A 21763-nucleotide genomic window follows, 5' to 3' on the forward strand; every position below is an offset into this window, starting at 1 on the left:
GGGTGCAGGTGGAGGTGGGGCTGAGCTGCTTCAGTCCCATCTGAGCTGAGGAGAGGAGCTGCTGGCCCTGCTGCCGCCCCCAAACTTTGATAAGTAGCTCCTGGGGAGGTTGAGGCTGAAATTTGTTCCCCCCTCCAACACTCCTTCCTGCACCTCGTTATGAGTTCCACCCACATAAGACCTAATTACTTGGCTTTTATGCCTGCAAAGTGGATTTCATTCTTGCCGTTTCCCATGATGGTTGCCTTCATTTTCATGGCGGCACTGATGGTTACAGCTTATTGATGTTTTCACTTTAGTGATTTAAAGCAGAATACATTTTGTTATTAGCACTGGTTCCTCTCATTGCTGCTTTAATCAAAGACGCAATTTAAGGCGAAGGATTGCATGTAATGGTAAACAGTAGGATAATGCCTTGAGAGAACAGAATATTAATGTGTTTTTATTTCTCAAAACTGAGCTTATAATATATCCAGGATTGCTTGGCTCCCAACACAGACTCATGGGGCTCTCCCTTTCCCAGCACTGGGGGCAAGCAGCTATGTGTGTGCTGGGACAGAGGGACACATGCGTGTCACATCACAGCAGTGCCTTTGGAGTGAATGAGCAAGATGAGGGGAGTGCTGAGCGCACAGAGGTGCTCTAGCTGAACCAGAGGTCACCCCACATCTGGAAAAGCTATGACCAAACACTGAAATAACACAATACATGTCTTTTCCAAAAGGTCTGCGTTGCAAAGAAAGACTGAAAGCAAGATCTGAGAGCAATGCACTGTCCCTCCAACATATCTCCCATCCCAGGGTCAGTGGCTCCTTTCCAGTGGACCTGACAGTTTGCATCTCAAGTCAAAATTAAATATTGAAGTTTTGAGCACTTGCCTGTGCTTCAGGCTGTGCCGAACGGCTCTGCACTGAAAGGCACCAGACACAGAAAAGCCATTTGTGCCAAACTGCTTGGTTTCCTCTTTACTGAGCCACGATCGTGTGATCTCTGACAGCTGAATGTGGGCCACAACAGGCTGTTATAGCTGGAGGACCGCGAGAGGAAGGGGGGCTGAGCCCACGGTTCTGCCAGCCCAACTCACTCAAAGATGAGAGATTTTGGGGTGGGCTGAGTACTCCTGAGAGCTGAATACAATTGCCACTATTAGTAGAAGCTCCGACCCTGCTAGAGGTTTGTTGGCACAAAGCAGAGCCTTGACCATGCCCCATTCCATTACCAGCCTTGCACTGTGCAAGCACTGGGATCTGTGAACTACTGAACCTATGGCTGCATCCCACACGGGATGGAGCAGACTGCACCTTCCCCTGCAATTACACAGTCCCAGCCCCTGAAATACCACAGAGACTGCAAAGCATTTGCCACCAGATTAAGGGTATTAACCCCTGTGCTATGCTGAGGTGACGGGGTGAAGTGACAGCAGGTTTCCTCCCCATGTTTCCTTCTGCTTCTAGCAGGGACTGTGCCTCCTCCTCGATGATTTAAAGCTTTGGTTTGTACCCTTGTAGGCTGCAAAAGTGTTGCCTTGCTCCACCCCAGCTGTGGCCACATTTCTGTGGTGAGGAAAAGCTCGGCAAGCATCCCCAAGTAGGGTGCTTTGGTTTGAAAATTATATATTGCATGAAAAACCTGTATTAAAGAATAATATGTGGTTACAAAAGCATCTAAATGAAACACTTCTATGTTAGGAAGTGTCTTATTTACAACTGGCTGGGCAGCCTGCATCCCCTTCTCTGGTGCTGGGCACAGTGCAATGAGAGGGGCCAAAATACGGGCTCACGTACACAGGGATTGCAGTACAATGCATGCACAGAGCTGGACTTGCAAGAAATCATACATTTGGCATTTCCTAACTTAAAAGCACTTGGCTTTGCATTGTAAACAACATTCTTTTAACATTAAAAAAAAAAAAAAAGAAAAGCATAAGGTCTTTTAAATCAATTAGTACAATATAGGTTAGGAGAGGGGTACCCAGGATGGGTGCACAAGGGGTGGGCAGGGGGTGAGGGAAAGGACACGGTGCTCCCGAGTGCTGCTTTGGCAAGCAGTGCTGGGCCAGCTCTTCAGAAAGTTCACGTTCAGTTATTGTGTTGACAGACTGCCAAAGTTTTCCTGAGGAATGCAGGCAGCAGAAGGGAAATGGCGATTTTCAAACTTTTCTTTTTTTTTTTTTTTTTTAATAACTCAGCCAAACCAGAGTGGAATTTCATGGGAAAAGCGAAAGGTACATCTCTAGCCTCAGGGCATCATTGCTGCCAAATTTCAGAGGAGTGGAGGTGTCCGAACATCTCCGGAGCAGCACACTCTCGCGTGCTCATATCCACCCCAAGCATCCCCTCTGCAGGACAGTGCTCCCACCCGGCTCCCCCAGAACACTGACGCTCTTACACAAACCAAACCTCCGCAGCGCCAAAGCAGAATGCAAATCCTGTTCAAAAGGATTGCAACTTGGACACTTGGATCATCCCCATCCCAGTGCCAGCCCGCAGCTATGCATAGTGCTCCAGGACCCACGGCCCTGCAGTGGGCACTTTTCTCCCCACACACTGCCAGCATTTAGGGTCTTTTTGCAGAGGGGCAGGGCTGCCCACACCCTGGGCTATGGCACTCCGGGGTCTGTGGGGCCATGAAGCTGCCATTCACCTTCTATCTCCGCCTACACTAATTCCTCCTGTCATTTCACCAGCAGAGTTAAACGGAGCAATCCGTTACAGGAGAACCCTGGCAGACCGACTGTGGAGGGTTTCAGCCATCCCCATTTACACTGGCTTGAAAAAAAAAAATTGCCTCGGGCAGCTCCAGTTACAGAATGATCAGACCACACTCCGGTCCCTTTGTGCACTTCGCATCTCTGTCACCATGCCAGGGCCTCGCCTGGAAATGGTGAGCAAAATGGAAGGAGACTTGTAACAAGTTCAGAGAAATTAGGGAGAAAAGAGCCACCTTCCCCCAGTTCTGCAACCAGGACATTTTTGAAATGTAACACTGTATAGGAATTTTAAATATTTTTCACTTCCTTTATTCATTACTTTAATGCACTGGCACTGCTCGCTCGGATTTTTTTTTTTTTTTTTTTTGCAAGGAATGTACAATAACCACTCTGTAAATTCCTCAGGTCTGATTTTAAGAGGAACTGTAGAACTTTATTCATGGAGGAGAGAAATAATCCCAATCCCTTCCTGCCATAACTCTTTCTTTTAATAAACAGAGCAGCTCATAGTTTAATCACACTGCGAGCATTGGAGAGAAGAATGCAGCAGCAAATCTGGGGACACAGAGATGTCCCTGTACTGCTGCCACCCCTGGGACCTGAGGGTCCCCAGGTCTGGAGGTGGCACAGCACAGCACCTCTCGCTGCTGTTGGATAGACCCAGAGCAGGGACTCCTGGGGCTGTGAGAAGCCATCCATCTGGCCTTCCATCCAGGCCAGGAATTCAGCGCAGGCGGCGCGTTGGCTGCTGCTCTCCTCGCAGTTGCACGCATGCAATCCATCGTGTGCTGCTCCTTGCTCCCTGCACTTTCCCTGTCACTTTTCCCAAATGGAAACATGGCTCTGTTTGCTTTGGAGATCATTCTCCCTGGCTTTCTCTGCTTAGCAGTAAATAAGTGCAAGGAAGAATGGCCTCTGAATGCTGAGTGGAGAAATAAAACAAACAGCCCTATGTAGGGTTAGTGCTTATAAACCACTGCATGGATGTGATGCCTTCATTGGGCAACCAGAGATTGGGACACCATGATTTGGTTGCATAATTCTGAGTTCCCAAGTGAAGAGCATCAGTTCAGGTTGGATATTAGGAAAAATTTCTTCTCAGAAGGAGCAGTGATGCGCTGGCACAGCTGCCCAGGGGGGTGGAGGTGTCACCATCCCTGGAGGTGATCCAGAACCATGGAGATGTGGCACTGAGGGATGCGGTCAGTGGGCATGGTGGGCTGGGGTTGGACTGGTTGATATCAGAAGACTTTTCTAGCCTCATGATTCTGTGACTCTAATTTCTTGGAGGCTAGGTGGGATAAAGTAAAGAAACCGATACTGATGGATGGCCCCAACATGTCTTGTTTTGGAAAGCCCATCCAGTTCCAACCCTAACTACCATGGGCAGGGACATGTCCCACCAGGTCAGCTGCCCAAGGCCCCATCCAGCCTATCCTTGAGCATCTCCAGGGATGGGGAATATCCCTTCAGCAAGGGCTGTTTCCTTATCAAGTGCTACCTTCAGTCCCCAGCCATTTGGGTGAAAGCTCTTCATAAAAGGAGGGGGAAGATTAATATTATTTTTCAACAACATAATGGGAGGTTTCCACTCCCAAAGTACTTCAGAGCCATTTTTGCACAAAGACAGAAAAATTTATCCCCAGAGGAGAGAGAAAAAGAAAAACATATCAGACAGAGTTATGAGTGCCTGAATGAAGGGTTGGTGGGAATGGAAACTTCCACATCACTGTCACTCTGGGCTGCTGTGGTGTGATGCTCTGGGTGGGAAGGCTGTTGGGGTCTCAGCAGTGTCTGCAGCCCCAAGATTCATGTGCACCGATGACATGAGACTCTCGGTGCTTTCCAGTTAACAGTAGGATGGGGAAAAAAATCCTTTTGATTACGGACAAATAAATGCAAAATATGATCCCATGGGCTTCTCAAGGGCTCAGAAGAACTCTTCTTTGAGCCAGCTCTTGGCATTTCTAAGTGCTTGGGGTTACCCATCCAAGAAAAGGGATGGAGTACATATGTTCCTCACCTACCTCCCACTGCTGCCCTTAAAGGATAGCTAGAGTGACACCTCAGCAAGGCACTGATCTCACACTCATCCAAGAAAGAAGAAATCCCCGCAGTCCTTTTGATGGAGATTGCAACCTATGGAAGCTACAGTGGGAGAAGGAAGCTGCCCAAACGACTCATTCATTATTGTGATGAATGAGATGGTGAATGGAGATGGGGATGGCAACGTGGGGATAGCACAGAGCAACCTGAGCTTGTGATTGGCCAAGAATTGGGACCGGAGGGCCTTAGAACTGCCTGTGAGCATCCCTGCTCAGCCCCACACCAGCAGCAGGGACAGGGAGCCCTTCACTTCAACCAACACGGCAGCAATCCCATAGGATAAGTATTCATAACTCCTTTGGCTGGGGCAGCCCACATTTCCCATAGCTACTGCTTCCCAGAAGCCAGACGACGTCTCAGCCCTGGCTCTGCTGCCTCGGCTCATGCTTCCTTCCCATCCCAGCCTGCAGACCTGGCACAGAATTACTGCCTGCTTTGCATCGTGCTGGGCTCCCGCCTCCCTGCCAGCCCCCATGCTTGTCCCTGGCAGCAGCCCCTTGCTGCCCCCGCTGTCCCACGCCGGCTGCAAATGTTTTCTGTTCCTACAGAAATACAGCTGAACATAAGACCGTCTTCGCTTGCCAAACAGCCAGAGCTCTTCTCTTGCTTTTTAGTTGAGAGCAACAATGAGTTTTGCTCAGCAAAGTCCAGATGAGAGAACCTCAGTGCCTTGTGACAGAGACACTCCGGGGGTGACCCAGGCTACCCCCTGTCCTGGCCTTTTGCAGGTCACAGCTGGCATCATTGTCCAACCCTGCATTTTGAGAAAGGCCTGTCAAAGTGTGAGGTGGCAAAGCTGTATCAAGCCTGTTCCTAAGAGCAGGGACGGATTTGTGCCTCCAGCACTGACCCACTTGTGTTAGGGCTTTGAGGACCTCACCAATCCAGGGGCCAGGTCATCCCATCTGGCACCACCTGAGCCCTATGGAAGATCCACCAGAGTGACAAGCAGCAACAGCCTGTGGCTATGCTGACAACAAATAGCCATTCATCTTAAGCATCACTGAAGTGATGCTTAACCTGGAGCAAAAGCATGGGAAAAATGAGGAAAGTGCCCACTCCTATAGGAGTCCCCCGAGAGGGCATTGGGTGCTCAGGGAGCATAGACAGCACGAAGAGTTCAAGCCTTCCAGTTAAATACGGGAAGGAGTTAGCAAGTCTTTGTGGAGGCGGATTAAAGGCAGAGGTAAATGCTCCTGCTAAGTGTAATCTGCCTGGTTAAAAGCTCAGCTCAGCCACTATCCCAGCATCTTCTTTGCTTCTTACAAATATAGGAGACACAACTTCGGACAGCATTTTTTGGTTCCTTTTGCCTATTTATAGACCCCAGAGATGGGGCAGAGCCTCTCTTCCTCTCCCTCCTCCCCAGTCTAGGTGCTGTTTGTGTTCCCCTCATCCAGTGCCCCCTTCTCTATGGGATGGGCTTACTGCTGGCAGCCTGGGACTGGCACAAGTGGGAGCTCAGTCACCCTGCTTCCTCAGCAGAGGCTGTTCCTGTTCCTCATCCCTTGTCCTGCAGCCATCAGCCACCAGCCCTGCGCTGGCCTCAGCTCACCCAGCCGGGACCAGCTGCTGAGATAACTCATCTGCATCCTGCGGGTGCAGCAGGAGGGGGATTATGGCTCGTGGGTCAGGGCAGGTGAAGGCAACTCCTGGTGATATGGAATTAGGCTGGTGACAGGAACAGGGTGCTCTGCCACCCCGCGTGCCAGGGAGCAGCCATATCCATACCCCCCTAATCAGTGAGACAATGCGTGAGAGGATCAGGGGCTACGATGGGTGTGATACATATAGGAATCACATAGAAATAGCAAAATACATGACTATATAGAAACATTTCACCTCTGCTCTCTCTAAAAGCCCTGCTCTCAAAAGGATTAGCAATAGGTGGACACAAGAGGGAGGCAGCTCTGCTTGGACCATCCTGCTCCATGGCAGTAGCATCTTCGGTACCCTGTCCTCCCTATCTCCACAGGTTGTATACCCCTGGGTCTTAAGTCTGGAGTAGGGGGCTCTGGGGGCAGCACCGTGAGGATCATGGATTTACTGGGATTAAGATATTTTCCATGCATTCAAACAAGCTGTCATGAGTCCAGACCTATCTAGAGACCAGAGGATGAGAAGAAATGAGGGAGAGCCCAAGGCCTCTCTGTCTCCATCCTCATTCTCACCCTCAACCCCATTCTCACCCCTAGCCTGAACACTATCCCCATCCCCAACCCCATCCTTACCTCTTGGGCTTGCAGGAATACTGAGGGCACTGTGCCCTCTCTGGGGCCAGGACACATCAGTCCGCCTGTGCAGGCACGAGGGCTAGGTGGCTCCAGGAGCTTGTTAACCTTAATCCTCTCCTGGATTAATACTGAGGGGAGCTGGGGACAGTCGTTAAACCCAGAGGAGTACAGCACAGGAGCACAGAGCAGGGGTGATGAGGGGACAGAGGGCGCAAGAGAAGGGCAAAGAGAGGAGCAGGTGGTCCCATAGCCTAATCAGACGTGGCCATGGATTTTGTGGGCAAGGTGCTGGACCCAAAGGGACAGGCAATATGATGGCTGGGGCATCATGAGTGACAGGGGTACTGCACGGTCTGCCTTCATGGCTCGAAGCCCTGAGATCAGTCTAGAGGTGTGGGACTATGAGCCCAGGATGGAAATCTGCTGTTGGAAGGATGCTCTTTTGGGAAATGCCTCTTCCTGGGGCTGAGCTTTCAGTTTGACTTGGAGGAGCAATGCAGGGATGCTCAGAGCCTACAAATCTGCTGGGGTTCTGCATGCCAACTGAGAACCTACCAGCTCTTAGCATCAGTGGTCTATCCCTAGGTATGCTAATGCAACTTGCATGCCCACACTGGGGAAAAGCATTATCATCTGTTTCCCCATTTCCCCATTAATCAGAGAGAAGTACCAACAATCCCATGTAGCCCCTGACACCCATCTCTGGGCATCTCCAGCCCCAGCAGAGTCACAGGTGCCCATGGATGAGGTTGGCATCCCCCAGCAGCACAGGTACGGTTCTCCTCTGGGCATTCCCAACACCGTTTCACCATGCTTGAATGTGTGGGGCTCAGCATCACCCATAGAGGGATCAAATCCTCTGTGCATCCCAGGAAAATGCCATGGGATATTGTCACCCATCTCAGCATCACCAGTGTCACCTTGGACACATCCTGGTGGGCTACCTTGTGAGGCTGCAGGACCATGTGCCTGTCCCCTGTGGCAACAAAGCAGGACAGGATGTGCTGTCCTAAGTGGCATCTTCACCAGATCTGATCCAGCCTTGCAAAGCCACAGCGCCTTCAATTCCCTTAGCACTCCAAATCTGCTACTGTGCATCTAAGCGGATTATTTTAAATACCCCATGATGGACTGCTCCTTTGTAATATAATCCAGCCTCATGTGTCCCATTCCCCTCCTATTTGCTGTGATTTAGCTGCAGCTGTGACAGCCAAAATCTTCCCAGCTCCCCTTGTTCTGTAGGAATCATCCTTCATGCCAACCCTGTCCCCAGATTCTGCTCAGCTCCATGCTGTGGAACCCTGGGATTGCTCCTGTTGCCTCTTGTGTGCCCCTATAATGCATCCAGGGCTAGATCCCAAGCCCTTCACCCAAAGAAGACCTGTGCAGAAGCACTTTTTGGATGGATTTTGCCTGCTCAAAGTCATCAAACCTTAGCACATCCCAAACCCGTATTTTAGGGATTGGAGCAGGATGGGATATCAGAGCCCTCCAGCTCTGCTTGTGGAGATGGCAGAGATGCTGCTGCTTTTCCAAGCACTCCCCTTTGGGGCTTGTCTGATTAATAAGGGCTTGTTATTTCCAAACTGTTTGAAATCGTGTTTATTTTATCCGCCGCCGGATCCCTGTGACTCAGGGCTTCATCGTTAACTGCCAAAGATGAGTGACAGATCCTGCTAATTACGGCTAATGATGGCCTTAAAGGATTCTCCACGCACACACGTGCGTTTGTGTGCACACATGCTGAGGGCCATTTATAATTTAAAGTGGGGAGACTCGTTAATGTAAAGCATGCCCAGATTAATTGCCGAAAGGCAGCACTGTGGGGCCATGGGCGAGCAGGAGGTGCCCAGAAGGAATCCGGATGGCAAAACCCCTTATTCTGCATCCACCCTTCTTGAAATTAAGGGACCCTTCAGCTCTAGGGAGGGATGTGCTGCACACATGGGAGTTTTTCTATTTCTTTCTGCAAGGGAAAAGTCAGAGCTGGATGCTCCACTAGCAGCAGGGATGAAGACACTTGGATAGGCCTCTGGCTGGAAAGAGCAAGCTCAGGTTGAGCCTGATGGCTTGGGAATTTGTCTTGAATCATCCATGCTGTTCCGGACCCCAGAACACTTGGGTTTCTCATGCTGAGACACTCCAGATGTTTCAGTTTAATGCTTTTATGGCAAGAGTTGGTGGAGGCAGTGGAGCGGAACTGTGCTGATAAATGCACAGAAGACGGATGGTTATGGCTGATCACGGCCGGAACACAGAGTGAGGTTGGCCAGGTGGGGCATTATCAAAACCCCCACCACTGCAGAACCCTTCCCAGTGTTTCTTCAAATGAAAGAAATCAGCCAACAGAGCAGAAGATGAGCAGCCAACACTGAGGACCTTTGGGCCACTGGACCAAAAGGCCATCAGGTCTGTTTGGATGTTCTGCAATGCCCTAAACTATGACTTCAGCTTTTACCAAGATCCAGAAAGCTCCAAACTTTGTTTCTAGTTAACTTCTAGCAGATCAAGGCTGGCACAGCTGCCCAGAGAGCTGTGAATGCCCCATCCCTGGAGATGCCGAAAGCCAGGCTGGATGGGCTGTCCATGGCAGGATTTGGAACTCTGGGGGCTTTAACTTCCCTTTCAACCCAAACCCATTCTGTGATTCTATGATTATATGATTTTTCTGCTCAGGGACCCAAAAGCATGTCCAGGACTTCCTGGAGAGTACCAAGCTCAATGCACCTGAGCCTCTGGTTATCTCCAGCATCAGCTGTCCTAGGAGCATTGCAGGGCTGTCGGGCGATGTCCCCGCTGCCATGTCTGTTCCCCCCTAGGAAGCTGCTTTTCTTCCCCAGGGAGCACAGGGAAAGCGTTTTCCACCATGCCAGATAAAAATGGATTCGCAATCCAATTTTACCCAAGTACCACTTCAGTGATTTTGATGGAGCCGCTCTCAATGCGCACTGGTTTGAGCCAGAGGACAGCTGTCGTGGTTTCATAGAGCAGAGGTTCCTTATCTGTGTCACCTTTGATTACTGTAATTGAAATCCTGCTCTGATCTGATCTGTGCCCCAGCATTTCAGCTGCCTGTGCAGCTCCCGGCTCGATCGGCCAAGTGACGTTAATAGATTTTAAAGCCAGGCAGGCCTGGAGAATAACCGTGTCACCAGCAGCCACCAGCCACTGCCACCCCCCTGACACCACCAGGATCGCACTGGGCTCAGCCCCAAACCAGAAGGGTGATACTTGCTGGAGCCATCCCAAAACATTGGACAGAAAGTGGGGAATTATTTCCAGAAAGCACGTGGAGGGTCTCAGTCCTCACCCCAGCCCCCTGCTTCCTCTCAGACGTGATTCCTCCCCGTGATTATTGTTTGGCAGCACAATACTCTGGGTTTCCCTAGCCCCTTATCAGCCCTGGCCACATGGCTGAGGAGGAAAAGGGCTTCAATCTGAGTGGAGAGATGCTTCCGCTGGTAGCTGGTCCTGCTGTCGCACACCACGTCCCTGCACATTGCCCCCATTCCTCTAGCAGCAGGCAGGGGCTGGGCTCACCGTCTTGCTGCTACCCTCCTCGCTCCATCATTAATTAAACACGGGCTAAAATTAGCCACGAAGGCAGCACCACTGGGGTCTCCCACTGCCATCTGACTGAAGAATGCAGCAAGTGGGTCAGGCACGCCTGCCAGCCAAGGGTATCCTGCATGCTTGGGATACCCCATCCTCTGCTGCATCCTTAGGGATGCTGGCAGAGCTTGGGCTCCGTTCACATTGTGAGGATACTGGGAGCCGCATGATAATCTGATCTGAGATGGAGGAGAGGGAGTGCTGACAGAGACCTCAACTCAGCTCAGCCACCAAAATGACGGCACTGATGTCTTCCCCCAGCTCAGCTTCTCAGGGTAGTGAGCAGAAATCCCTTGCTTCATCCCCAGCACTAGTGGGAAGCACTGCTCCCAGTGCATGGTTTGGCCATTCCCTGGGCTCAGCCATTCCATAGGTTTGGCCATCTCTTAGGCTCAGCCAACCCAGAGGCTTTCCCCTCTTTTCTCGCTGCCTCATCTTCATTTGGGCCAGAGCAGCTGGAGAGGCGAGAGGCTCCTTCTGGGATTGCAAGTGTGCACATCCTTGTCGTGTTTCTCCCCGCGCCCTGGGGGATCTGTTATTTTTAGCTGCTCGCCCTATCTCATGTTGCTAGCTAGGCTCTTGCTCTCTTTTTTCCCCCCTCCCCAGCGTTAATTTGTTTGCACTGTATTATCTTCAGATGAGGGGAGCCAGAACCAGACATCCGCACAGGGGACCACTTGCCTCCATTTGCCCACTCCATGCAGTTTTCAGATGAGTTTTCCCCATTTTTTAACACTGCTCAGGGGGCTCTCCAGAGCCAACCCCAAGGGAGGAAATATGGGAAGGGGCAGTGGAGGGGCAATGCAGCCTAGAGATGCTCTGGCCTGGGGAAGGCTCACCCCCTTCCTTTTGGCTGTCTCACAGGCACTCTGGGGCTGATTTCCCAAGCCAAATGCTGGCTGCTCATGGCTGCATGCCAAAATACCGCCTGAAAGGAAAGTGTCCCCGCTGCCATCCGCATACTGCCCTGCCACCACTCCGTCACACGCTCGGGGACAGCAGGAGATGCCCCCACATTATTTATAACTCCAATCCCTTTTCCTGCTCGTTGCACCTCTCCCCTTCCTGGCACTCAGAGGAGCACATCGTGGCAGCAGGACTGGCACACAGACAGTGACGCAGGGGTGACTGCCGCGCACTGGGACAGCTGGCTCTGTCCCCTGCCAGCAGCACAGCCCCAAGCAGGACCTGGGCTTGGGAACTACCCAGGCTGCACTCTGCCAAAACCCTGCTCTGGAATGGGGACACCTCATCCCTGCTTTTGCTCACAAAGGAGCTGAAGAGGTCACATTTTCTCCCCAACCTGGGGCAAGGAATGGCAGTGCTCCTGCCCGCAGTGCTCGGCCTCCTGCCCCAATGTTTGGCTTTTCTATGTCTGTGGAATTTTTTTTTGTTTGTTTGTTTTTTGTGTGTGTGTGTGTGTGTGTTTAGTCGTTTTTTTTTTTCACAAGTCTTTGCTGCATGGTGAGTAAAGGCATCCTGCTGTCTGAGGGCTAACGGCTTGCTGGAGAGATAATAAAGCAAAGGGGAGTAAATTAAAGTGCCTATAAATAGCAGCAGGAGAGGAAAAGGAGATGAAGTCATCTTCCTTCAGCTGAGCTGGTATTTACATCACTGCTTCCCTCTGCCTTCCCTCCCCCTCACCCAAACTGGGAACCAGCCCCGGGGCTGGGGGTCCTGCACCAGGCTCTGTGTGCCCCCCAGACCCCAAAACATCTCCATGTCCCTGCACCAGGTGTGGCTTTGGGGACGCGCTGGAGGGCACAGCGGGGAGCTCAGGATGCAGCCCCAGCTCATGCACTGGTGGAGCCCCCAGGGTCACCCACCCCACTAGTGACCTCACTGCCACTGTCCCCATACCCACGGGGCTCCGTGCCCCGCTGCCACCAGGTATATTTATGCCTGAGTCAGGATGAGGTCACAGTGCGGTTTCCTCCGTGTCAGCTCCCGGCTCCTATTCCCGGGCTGTTTTCACACACCGCCGTGTTATTGCTGGGTATTTATAGCGATTTGACAGCAAGAATTAGAAAGCGGCGGCTCCACATGCACCCCAAAATAATATTGGTGCCGGGACGTGGGGGAGAGGCCAGGGCCTGGGCCAAGGCACGCGTCCCCTGCCTAATAATAATTCTTTGCACTTTATATATAGCACCTTAGCTTCCCAAAGTGCTTTGCAGGCATTTAATTAAGCTTCCCAACATCCTAATGTGATGACAGTTGGGTAATGACCTCCTTTTGGATATGGAGAGCAGCAGGACCTGTCTGGTGGCACGCAGTGCAGTTCCATGGCTGTCCTGGCTCATGGTGACATGTCCCCAGTGGACCCAAAAAGGGGATGGGGATCCACTGAATCTCAGTCACCCCCTGCTCAGTGCAGGGTAGGGATGACCAGTGTCACCTCAGGGTGCAGGGACGGCAATGGAGACATCAGTACTGCACAGAGAGCAGGGACAGCCACAGCTGTCCAACATCTGGATCAGCAGGGAAGAGATCAGCTGACAAGTCTGAAGGGCTGATTTATGAGCAATATTAGGAGCCGTAATCCTGCCTGGCCTGGCCACCCTGCAGGGACCTGAGGCAATGACAGGGACCAGATATATTGCAGGGCAGGCAGGCTAGAAGCAGCTGCATCTCCTGGGTGGCTCGGTGTGGGTACAGGGATCCCACAGGGATGGACCTCTGTGGTCCTCAGGGTCTGCAGTTTGGGCCACCAGCACTCTTCCTCCCTACTGCATCCATCCACATTTTACCAGTTCCAGCGGCACCTGCTGCGGTCCGGCAATGATGGGCACAAAGTGCCACCAGGCAGGATAGTCACAGCACTGGGACATGGCCAGACGAGGGCTGGAGCTTAAACCTCCAAAGGAGAAGCTCCAAACCACAACCAGACAGGCAGCACACTGAGCCCCTTCCTTCCCCCAAACCCACAGAGGATGGGACCATGCGAGACTGTCCCCAGGCAGTGCCACCAGTTCCATCCCCTCAACCAGGTATCACTTACCGGGGGCTGCTGGCACCTCGGCCACCTCACTAGCCATGATGAGGGACTCGATGATCCTTGCGCAGAGCTCAGGGTTTGCCTCAGTGCTGCGAGGACAACAGGGTGAGCGTGAGGATGGCAGCAGATTGGTGTCCCCAAAGGTCCCTGAGTTGACCACCCCAAATCATGTAAGGAGTGACACATGGAGAGATAACGCACTCAAGTTGCACTAGGGGCGGTTCAGATTGGATTTTAGGAAAAATTCATTCTCTGAAAGCACAATGTTGGCACAGAGTGCTTAGGGAGGCGGGGGGATCACTGTCCCCGGAGGTGTTCAGGAGCCATGGAGATGTGGCACTGAGGGACGTGGTGAGTGTGCATGATGGGGTGGGTTGGGCTGGGTGAGATCAGTGGTCTTTTCCAACCTTAATGATTCTAGAAAATTGCCTCCCAACCCACACATTTCCATACAGCATCCCCAACAGCTGTGGGACACAGAAGGCCAAGGGGTCTCACCTGGAGGACGCAGGGCGGAGGAGCAGCTCCCCAAAGAGCTCCCCAAGCAGCTGTGCTGACAGCTGGTTCTTGCAGGCAGCCTGGCAGAGGTGGCTGAAGTGCCGGATGAGCTCCCGTAGCAGCAGCATGTGGGGCTGTGGCAGGGCTGGGGCTGCCAGCAGGGCTAGGGCACGCTGCCCACAGTCCTCCACGCTCAGGGTCTCTGCAGCAGAGGGAAGACATCCTGTCATTGCCATGAGGGATGCAAGATATTGCACGATGAAGGGACCTTCCCACTCGTCATGTTTTGGGGCTGGATCCTGGAGAGCTCAGGACTCATCTCCCAGAAGTTTTGCTTTTTGGTATCTTTTCTGAAAGCCCTGGGGTTTTGCCTCTGCTCCTTGCAGGACTGGACTACAAGGGGAAGGACTGGGCTGCGAGGCAAGGTGCTTCCCTTTGAAGTTGCTTAATGAAGCAACCCAGCTAATTGCTTCCTAATTGCTTCTTTATCCTCGGAAAGGAGGCAGCCTTTGATTTCTCCTCTCCAAAGGGGAATGGGAAGGCAGTGTCCCGGTGCCCCCAGCCCAGCAGTATTTCTGCTGGCACCATTCCTGCACAGGGCTGTGCCATCCATTCACTTCCTCACTCAGGCAGAGCAGTCCCCATGATCCCTTCTGCCCTCACAAACACCTCCCCCACTCAGGACACAGGAGTCACGGCATATATTAGTGTCATAGATATGTGGCCCCACAGCTTAGGTTATTCTGTCTTGGGGATCCTGTGCCTACTGCTCTCCCTTTGCTTCCCCAAAATTTGCCATGTGGAGCATGGGATGCTGCCAGCTGATGACCTTTGGGATGTGCCCGTGATGCAGTATCTCCAGAGAATGAGGAGAGGAAATGATAGGGGTTTCTCAAAACTCCTCCACCCCACAAAACATGGGGGAAGCCTGTCTCTGCTTACCTTGAGCCATACAGAGCAGGTCGGTGCAGAGTGTGGGAGGGACAAGGGGGACTGGCAGCTCCTGCAGGTACCACTTCAGGGTCTCTGCCAATGTCTGGGCATCGTACACCTCCATATCCACGTCTGAGGCATCTGCAAGAGACCCAGCAGGAGCCCTGAGTTTCCCACCATGGGACAGCACCCATACTGTGGGCTGAGCCCCTGTCCAGGTCCACTACAGACATCAGGCACCAATGGTTGTGATGGATCAACGGTTGGACTTGATTATCGTAGAGTTCTCTTCCAACTTTTAATGATGCTATGATTCTATGGGTCTGTGTGTGGGCACAGTGGGGATGGGTTGCTGGTTGGACTGGATGACCTTACAGGTCTTTTCCAACCGTAATGATTCTGTGATTCTATGGAATGATGCAATGCTGCGCAACCCCATGACTGCGGCAAAGCATGTGAGGAAGGCTGAGATCATCCCAAAATGGGGTCAGCCCTTGGGAAACACGTCCCATGCTCCATTGGAGTCCCATGGCCAGGCTTGCCAAGGGGACACATTACTTCAGCTGTCCGTCGAGGCATTGCCTCATGCGTTTGTCTTGGAGGTCCCAGCCCAGCCAGCTGCTGGGGGGACGCATCCCCTTTGGCGAAGATGTTGAAGTTTCAAAATCTGGCTCTGATCCGAAGTGGAGCCAAACATGAAGGTTTTGAAATTTTCCTTGCAGAAGAAATGTTGGAGGGGGGGTGGGGAGGAAGTCCCAAGGTATTTGAGACCGACTGAGACGGTGCATTTATAGAAACTGAATTTCTCTCCTCTAAAGGAGAATATCGGAAAATGGACCAGGCTTTGCATTTTCTTGATGGTGATGTTTCAGGCCCTACGTGGCTGTGGTCTAGAAGCAAGGCATTGGGTTTGCCATGTCCTGAACACCCTTCCTTTCCCCTCTCTCTGCATTTTTATCCCCAAATGCAGCTTTACTGAAAGCAAGAGTGTTTGGGGAGGTGCTCCATCTCTCCAAACCCACAGCATTTTTCAGCAGAAAATGCTTTGAGCCTCCAACCACTTCAACTGGCCTTGGAGACTGTAAGCCTCAAATGATAGAAAACCATATTCCTTAAGGGCAGGCCATGGAGCACCCAAACTCTCATCAGGATTTGGACACTCTGAGTTGGGTCTTCTCTTCCCATCCAGCCTCTTGCTGTGTGGTTGGAGAGCAGCTCCCCCAGAACATCCCCACCAGGATAGTGCCCATCTCCCTGTCCAGCTCCTCCAGGACCACAGCCCATGGCAAGTCCCAGTGCCCGGCTCTTGGCTCAGTGACCAGAAAACAAACAGATTGAACAATCCCAAGGCAAAGCCTTTAACCCAGAGGCTGGAGACACTACCTCATCTTCAGGAGTGAGCACCCTGCTAGCCACAAACCAACCTTGAGCCTGACAGGATGGCTGTGATGAAAGCCACTGTACCACCATGACCCAGGTCAAAGGAGCATGGGGATGTGCAGGATGCCAGCAGGGAGAGGAGAAATGGAGAGATGTGGAAAAGTGCCCATGGGAAGAGTTCATCTGTCACATTCCCATCACCAAAATGCACAATTGGAGCCTCCCAACCAGCCGCCAGTGTCCCATGAGATGCTCTAACCCCTGCATTTGCCTGAAACTCTCCAGCTTTGGAGATGATGAGAAAATGGGCAGCAACAGCCAAACCCCAAACCTGTTCTAACCCTCCAGTTGGTTTTAGCTTACTCTCAGACATCGTTTCTATGCCAGAAACCCTCCTGCATCTGCCCTTGCTGGGTACATCCCACCACGGGGGTCTCACTGGGGATCCATCAAATGATGCTCATGCAGACTGGGGAGAGCAGCCGCCGCCTGTTCTGTGCAAGGAAGGGGATGCCAATGGGTGCTGCCCGAGGCAATTAGCCTGCGGCTCTGCTGTGGCCTAATTAGCTCATTTGCATAACTGGGCATAGGCTTAGGGGCGTGTTCAAAGCGAAGGCTCAGCCGATATCAAAGCAAGACTGGAAAACATCCTTGCACCCAGAGAGAGCTGCGATGGGGAGACCGGAGAGGGGTTACCCTGCTGCCAACAATTAATTTCAGGTGGGACTGCTTCCATGCAGTCTCAGTTGCTCAGATAGAAATGGCCCTACCCTGGTGTCCCCATCATCCTGGGCATGTCCCCTGCCCTAACTCTCCTCCCTGGTGCTGGCTTTGGGGTGCTTGGAGCTGTGCCCCATGAGATGTTTGTTGGCAGCTGGGAAGGGTTAAAGGGAAGAGTGGGCAGGGAGCTGCCCCCGCTCTGCTATCACAGGGAGATGATAACCCCGTAAGAAGCTAATGATGCTGCAGAATGAGTCACTGTCCCCCACGCTCTCCAGATGTTCCAGCCCTTTTCTGGAGATCCCTGTCCTCTCCCCAGCCCACGTGCAAGGACAGAGGGACCCCATCCAGTGCCACAAAGCAGGAAAACACCCCCTATGCCCCCCAAAACCCTCCTCAGCCCCATACCAACTCCCTAAGCACAGAGCATGGTACGCACGTGGGGGTACCCCAGAGAGGGAGAAAGGTTAGGGGCTCCCTTTTCTTCCCTGTAGGAGTTGAGACCCTGCACAGCAGAACAAGGGAAGCCTCTCGGGGGGCAGGGGCTGAGGCTGAGTCAGGTGGGGTGGGAAATGATAGGATATCTCCCGGCAGCTGCAGCAAGGAGCTGTCAGTAAGACAGCCCCATGGTGTGTGCCTGAACTGCGGCAAAAGGAAAGTAGGAGGATGCTTGGCATGGCCCAGAAAAGGCTGGGGGTTTTGGGAACAAGAGGATTGAATGGAGCCTGGGAAGCAGCCATTCTGCTCCATTTGTGCCATGCACATGGACAGAGGTGATGGCTGCATCCCATAGCCCACAGCCAGCTTAGGGGTCCCGTGTGCCCAACATCTGCAAGGAATGGCATGGGCTGAGCTGCAGTGTGATGCCTCTGGGTCTGAGGTCCCCATGGCATAGTGGTACCCCAAACTTTGACATCCAGTGCTGAAGGAAGATTAAATCAGGACCTTTCTTCCCATCCATGCCTGCTGAAGGACCTGATCTCGGAGCCTCCCAGATATCCATCCCACTTGGGGGATTTCCCTGTGGAATTTCCCTGCCTTTGACTCAGCCTTATTGTCACGTCTCTGTGCCAGCCCTGCGGTCACCCTGAGCTTGGTGACTGCGGCACAGCCCTGCCCTGAGCTCCTGCAGCCCTGGCTGGGATTTTCCCCACCGTGCACCCTGGTTTGGAGCTGGGACCCCTCCCTGGAGCCAAGATGGGGAAGGCGTGAGGCATGAGTCACAGGCGGCCACTGCCACTAATTCACCCTTCTTTCATCCCCACCAAATATAACAGATGAACTCATGCATCCTCCCAGGCTCTGACCGCTGCGGGGTTTATTTACAGGTACAAATGAAGAGTAGAGCCGCAGGCATTGGGGTGCATGGAGTAAAGTCATTGTGACGGGGCTGATGGCACGGCGTGGGGACACCGGAGTTCTTGGAGGCTCCATCCCCTTGAGAAGAGGATGGGGGGACACAGCCCCCGCCATGCACTGATGCTGGGGGCGACGCGAGCACCCTGCTCCAACCCACTGCATTCTGCCCAGCAGCAGCTCACAGAGCCCACCGCCACCGCTAATCCCCACCGAGCCCTGACCTAATTCCCGGGCACGTGAGCGTGTCTCCAGGCAGACTGTGCTGCGCTGGGGCCGGAGATCAAAGCAGGGAGGATGGCAGTATGGCACCGCACGGCACCGCTCGCCTGGAGACAGCGGCTCCAATCCACTCTGCTGCTGCGGGATTCTCCCTGGCACCCGGCAGCTCCTGCCAAGTGGCTGCTTCAGCGCAGTCACGAGGAGAAAGCAGCTCCAGATTGGGACCCGGAGACAGTGCAGGGGGAGAGGACATCACCTATCAAAGCAGGAGGGGCTTGCACGTTTCATGCCAACGGGCAGTGGCATCAAACAGTGGCATCACTCCAACCCCGGTGTGCAGCTCTGATCTAAAAGCTGTACTAAAGTTATCCTCTTAGCAGTGCTCGGATGTCCCCCTCCTGCAGGACACTGCCCTGTTCCTGTGGCAGTGGGGACAGCACCTGACTGAGTTCCACAATCCCAAATTTCAATGCGTTGGAGTAATGGAGCAGCTCTGGGGCTGGGGGACCCATGTCCCCCCCATCCCACCTGCACTTGCAGCTTTGACCCATCCCATCCCCATCACTGTCCCCATCCCCAGAACCGCAGCCACCACCAGTCCCCATGGGAGCCATTCTGGGGGAGGCATAGGGGCAGTCATGAGGCCATGGGTACACAACCAGAGGAGCCTCCTACTCCCTATCAAAATGTGAGATGCTCTTGTAGTGTAGGGAATGCTTCATTTTCTCAGACATGTTAAGATCTGGGAGTTTGAAAACCAACTACTTCAGCCCCTTCTCCTTTTTCTTGTGTTTTCTAGAAGTTTTTCCTCTCCATCTGCCAAACAGCAGCATGAATAGGGCATTCACTGGGACCCCAATGCCTCTTCCCCGGACCTGCTTTTCTCCCCAGCTGAGGCAGGATTCAGTTCCCATATCTGATTTCTCCCCATTCTCTGAAATTGACCTTGACTTTTGCCAACAGAGATGGGGTCCTGGCCATGGGGATGGAGACTACAGGGAGAACGGGGCCAAGTGTGACCCTCACACGCAGATCGCGCCCACTCCCAACCCCCTTTTCCAGCACTGATGTTTTACAGCCCAAATGCTACAAAACCCTGCAGGAAGATGCAGGGGGAGTGATGTCTGCATTCTGCACAGGGCTGAACATCACCCCCAGCTCAGAGCTGGGGGACCCCCACACTTCCCCTTGTGCAGTCGCTCCCTATGGGAAGCACTGGGGGGGCACACAGTGCCTGTTCCCCAGCCCGGCGGGGACTCTGCAGCCGGAGAGCAGAGAGCAGGGAAACGATGAGGTCATGTTGCTTAATATAGAGATTTCATCACAGCCCTTCTCCCCAGCAACACGGTCCGGCTGCTGCCGGCTCGGGCACTGCAGGGCTGTGCCTGGAGCCTGAGTGCCGCCCTCAGGTGCAGGGCACGGGGTGCCTCGGTGCACCCCACTTCCAGCAGTGATCCCCATGTCCCCCATCTCCCAGATAGGAGCTTCGTTTTCCTCCTTCCTTTTGCTCTATTGCACTCACATGCTGTTTCTCAAATAGAAGCCTCAGAAGTTTGCAAAACAGATTTTTTTGTTTTTTTTTTTTTCTGAAAAAAAAAAAACCACCCAGCTTCTAATAAAGGACTGTAGCCAAAACCAACAATCTTTTACTTTCTGCCACTGACACTGTGTGCCAGCGCCCTGCAGTCTGTCCCATCCCCACTGTTGCACCCGTATGGGCAGCATCCCAGCAGGACCAGACGAGTGCAGGGGGGCTCAGTGTGGTCAGTGCCTTACTGATTCATACATAGGGCCATAAAGAGGTCTGAGACTAACCCAGCCCATGCTGATGGTGGCAAGAACCTGAGGGACGCAAGGAAAGATGCAAGCATGGACTCACCTGCCAGAAGAGCCTCCTTCAGCTCAGTGTCAGCCAGCACACCAGGCTCTGATCGGTAGAGCAGCTCACTGTCGAGACCTGTAGAACAGCAGGGAGACAGGGATCAGTCCTAGAGCCTCAAATCCTGCCTCTGACATGCCTGTGATAGAAGCGAGCAGGGACCCACACTGCAGGATCCCTCACTCTGCCCATGCTGCATGGATACCAGCACGCTCAGGGCGAAGGACAGCTCTGGCAGTGCTGCAGGAGCACCAGTGACCATGGGCTGAGTGAGTGGCTGCCCCTTGGCTGCCCATACCTTGCTTTTCGAGTGCCTCGATGAGCCTGGCCACGGTCAGCAGTGCCTGCTCAGGGAGGGCTGGCTGCTCGGCGTGCTCTGCCTGCCCCGAGAGCCCTGTTGGGGAGAGATGGGGAGAAGGGTTTGAAGCATTCCTCCATTCCCAATTTGTTGTGTGCATTGCTTCCCTCTATCCCGCTTTCCTTTCCCCCTTTCTTTTTTCTTCCCTTCCCTTCTTCCTTCTCTCCTTTCTTCTGTCATTTCTTTCTTCCTTCCACCTTTTTTTTTTTCCCTTCCTTCCATCCAAATTTGTTTTCCCTGTTGGTTGCCCCAGTAATCCTTTAATGGGAATTTAAACGCCTTTTTGTACTCACTACAGACATTTTGGAGATATCTGAGACTGCTTTAAACATTAAGGCTTTGTTCCTCAATCAGTATTCAAGAAATGGAGTCCTTAGGTAATACAAGAACCATAACCCCATCTGTACATGTGTTGACACAGTGTTTCACAGCCATCTCCCAGAGAGAAGGTGAGTCCGTAACAACTACCTTCATAGTCCATTTTACTTCCTTTTCTGTTTTTAGTAATCTTTCACTTCCAACCAGTGATGTAATTAATATTTCTCAAGAGGACACATCAGTCTGTTTGTGGATGCTCCATCCATCTATCCACCACCCATCCGTTCATCCATCTCTCTCCCCTGCAGGCTCCTTGGTTTGGGATCAGTCCTTCTGATGAACCTCTGCCTGTGCAGGTTATGCACCTGAGGTTGCCAGAGAGAGTGCCTCAATGGGATATCAGTGATGGCACAGAGGGTGCTGCTGTCACCCCTGGCTT

At 52.7% G+C, this 21763-nt stretch overlaps 1 protein-coding gene across 1 annotated transcript in view; it reads right to left on the reverse strand.

Annotated features, from left to right (window-relative positions):
* LOC122160685 (phosphatidylinositol 3-kinase regulatory subunit gamma) overlaps positions 1-21763 on the reverse strand; it is a 57576-nt gene that overhangs the window by 33345 nt on the left and 2468 nt on the right. Inside the window, exons 2-6 of the mRNA XM_042819483.1 lie at positions 20947-21042; positions 20649-20726; positions 15101-15232; positions 14159-14360; positions 13664-13749 (exon numbers count right to left, since the gene is read on the reverse strand). Of these exons, the coding sequence (XP_042675417.1) occupies positions 13664-13749; positions 14159-14360; positions 15101-15232; positions 20649-20726; positions 20947-21042 (594 nt within the window). The remainder of the gene's footprint in view (positions 1-13663; positions 13750-14158; positions 14361-15100; positions 15233-20648; positions 20727-20946; positions 21043-21763) is intronic.

The sequence above is a fragment of the Centrocercus urophasianus genome, unplaced genomic scaffold (genome assembly GCF_019232065.1).
Source record: "Centrocercus urophasianus isolate 14NV4802_14NV808 unplaced genomic scaffold, USGS_Curo_1.0 seq_18, whole genome shotgun sequence".
Classification (NCBI taxonomy): Eukaryota; Metazoa; Chordata; class Aves; order Galliformes; family Phasianidae; genus Centrocercus; species Centrocercus urophasianus.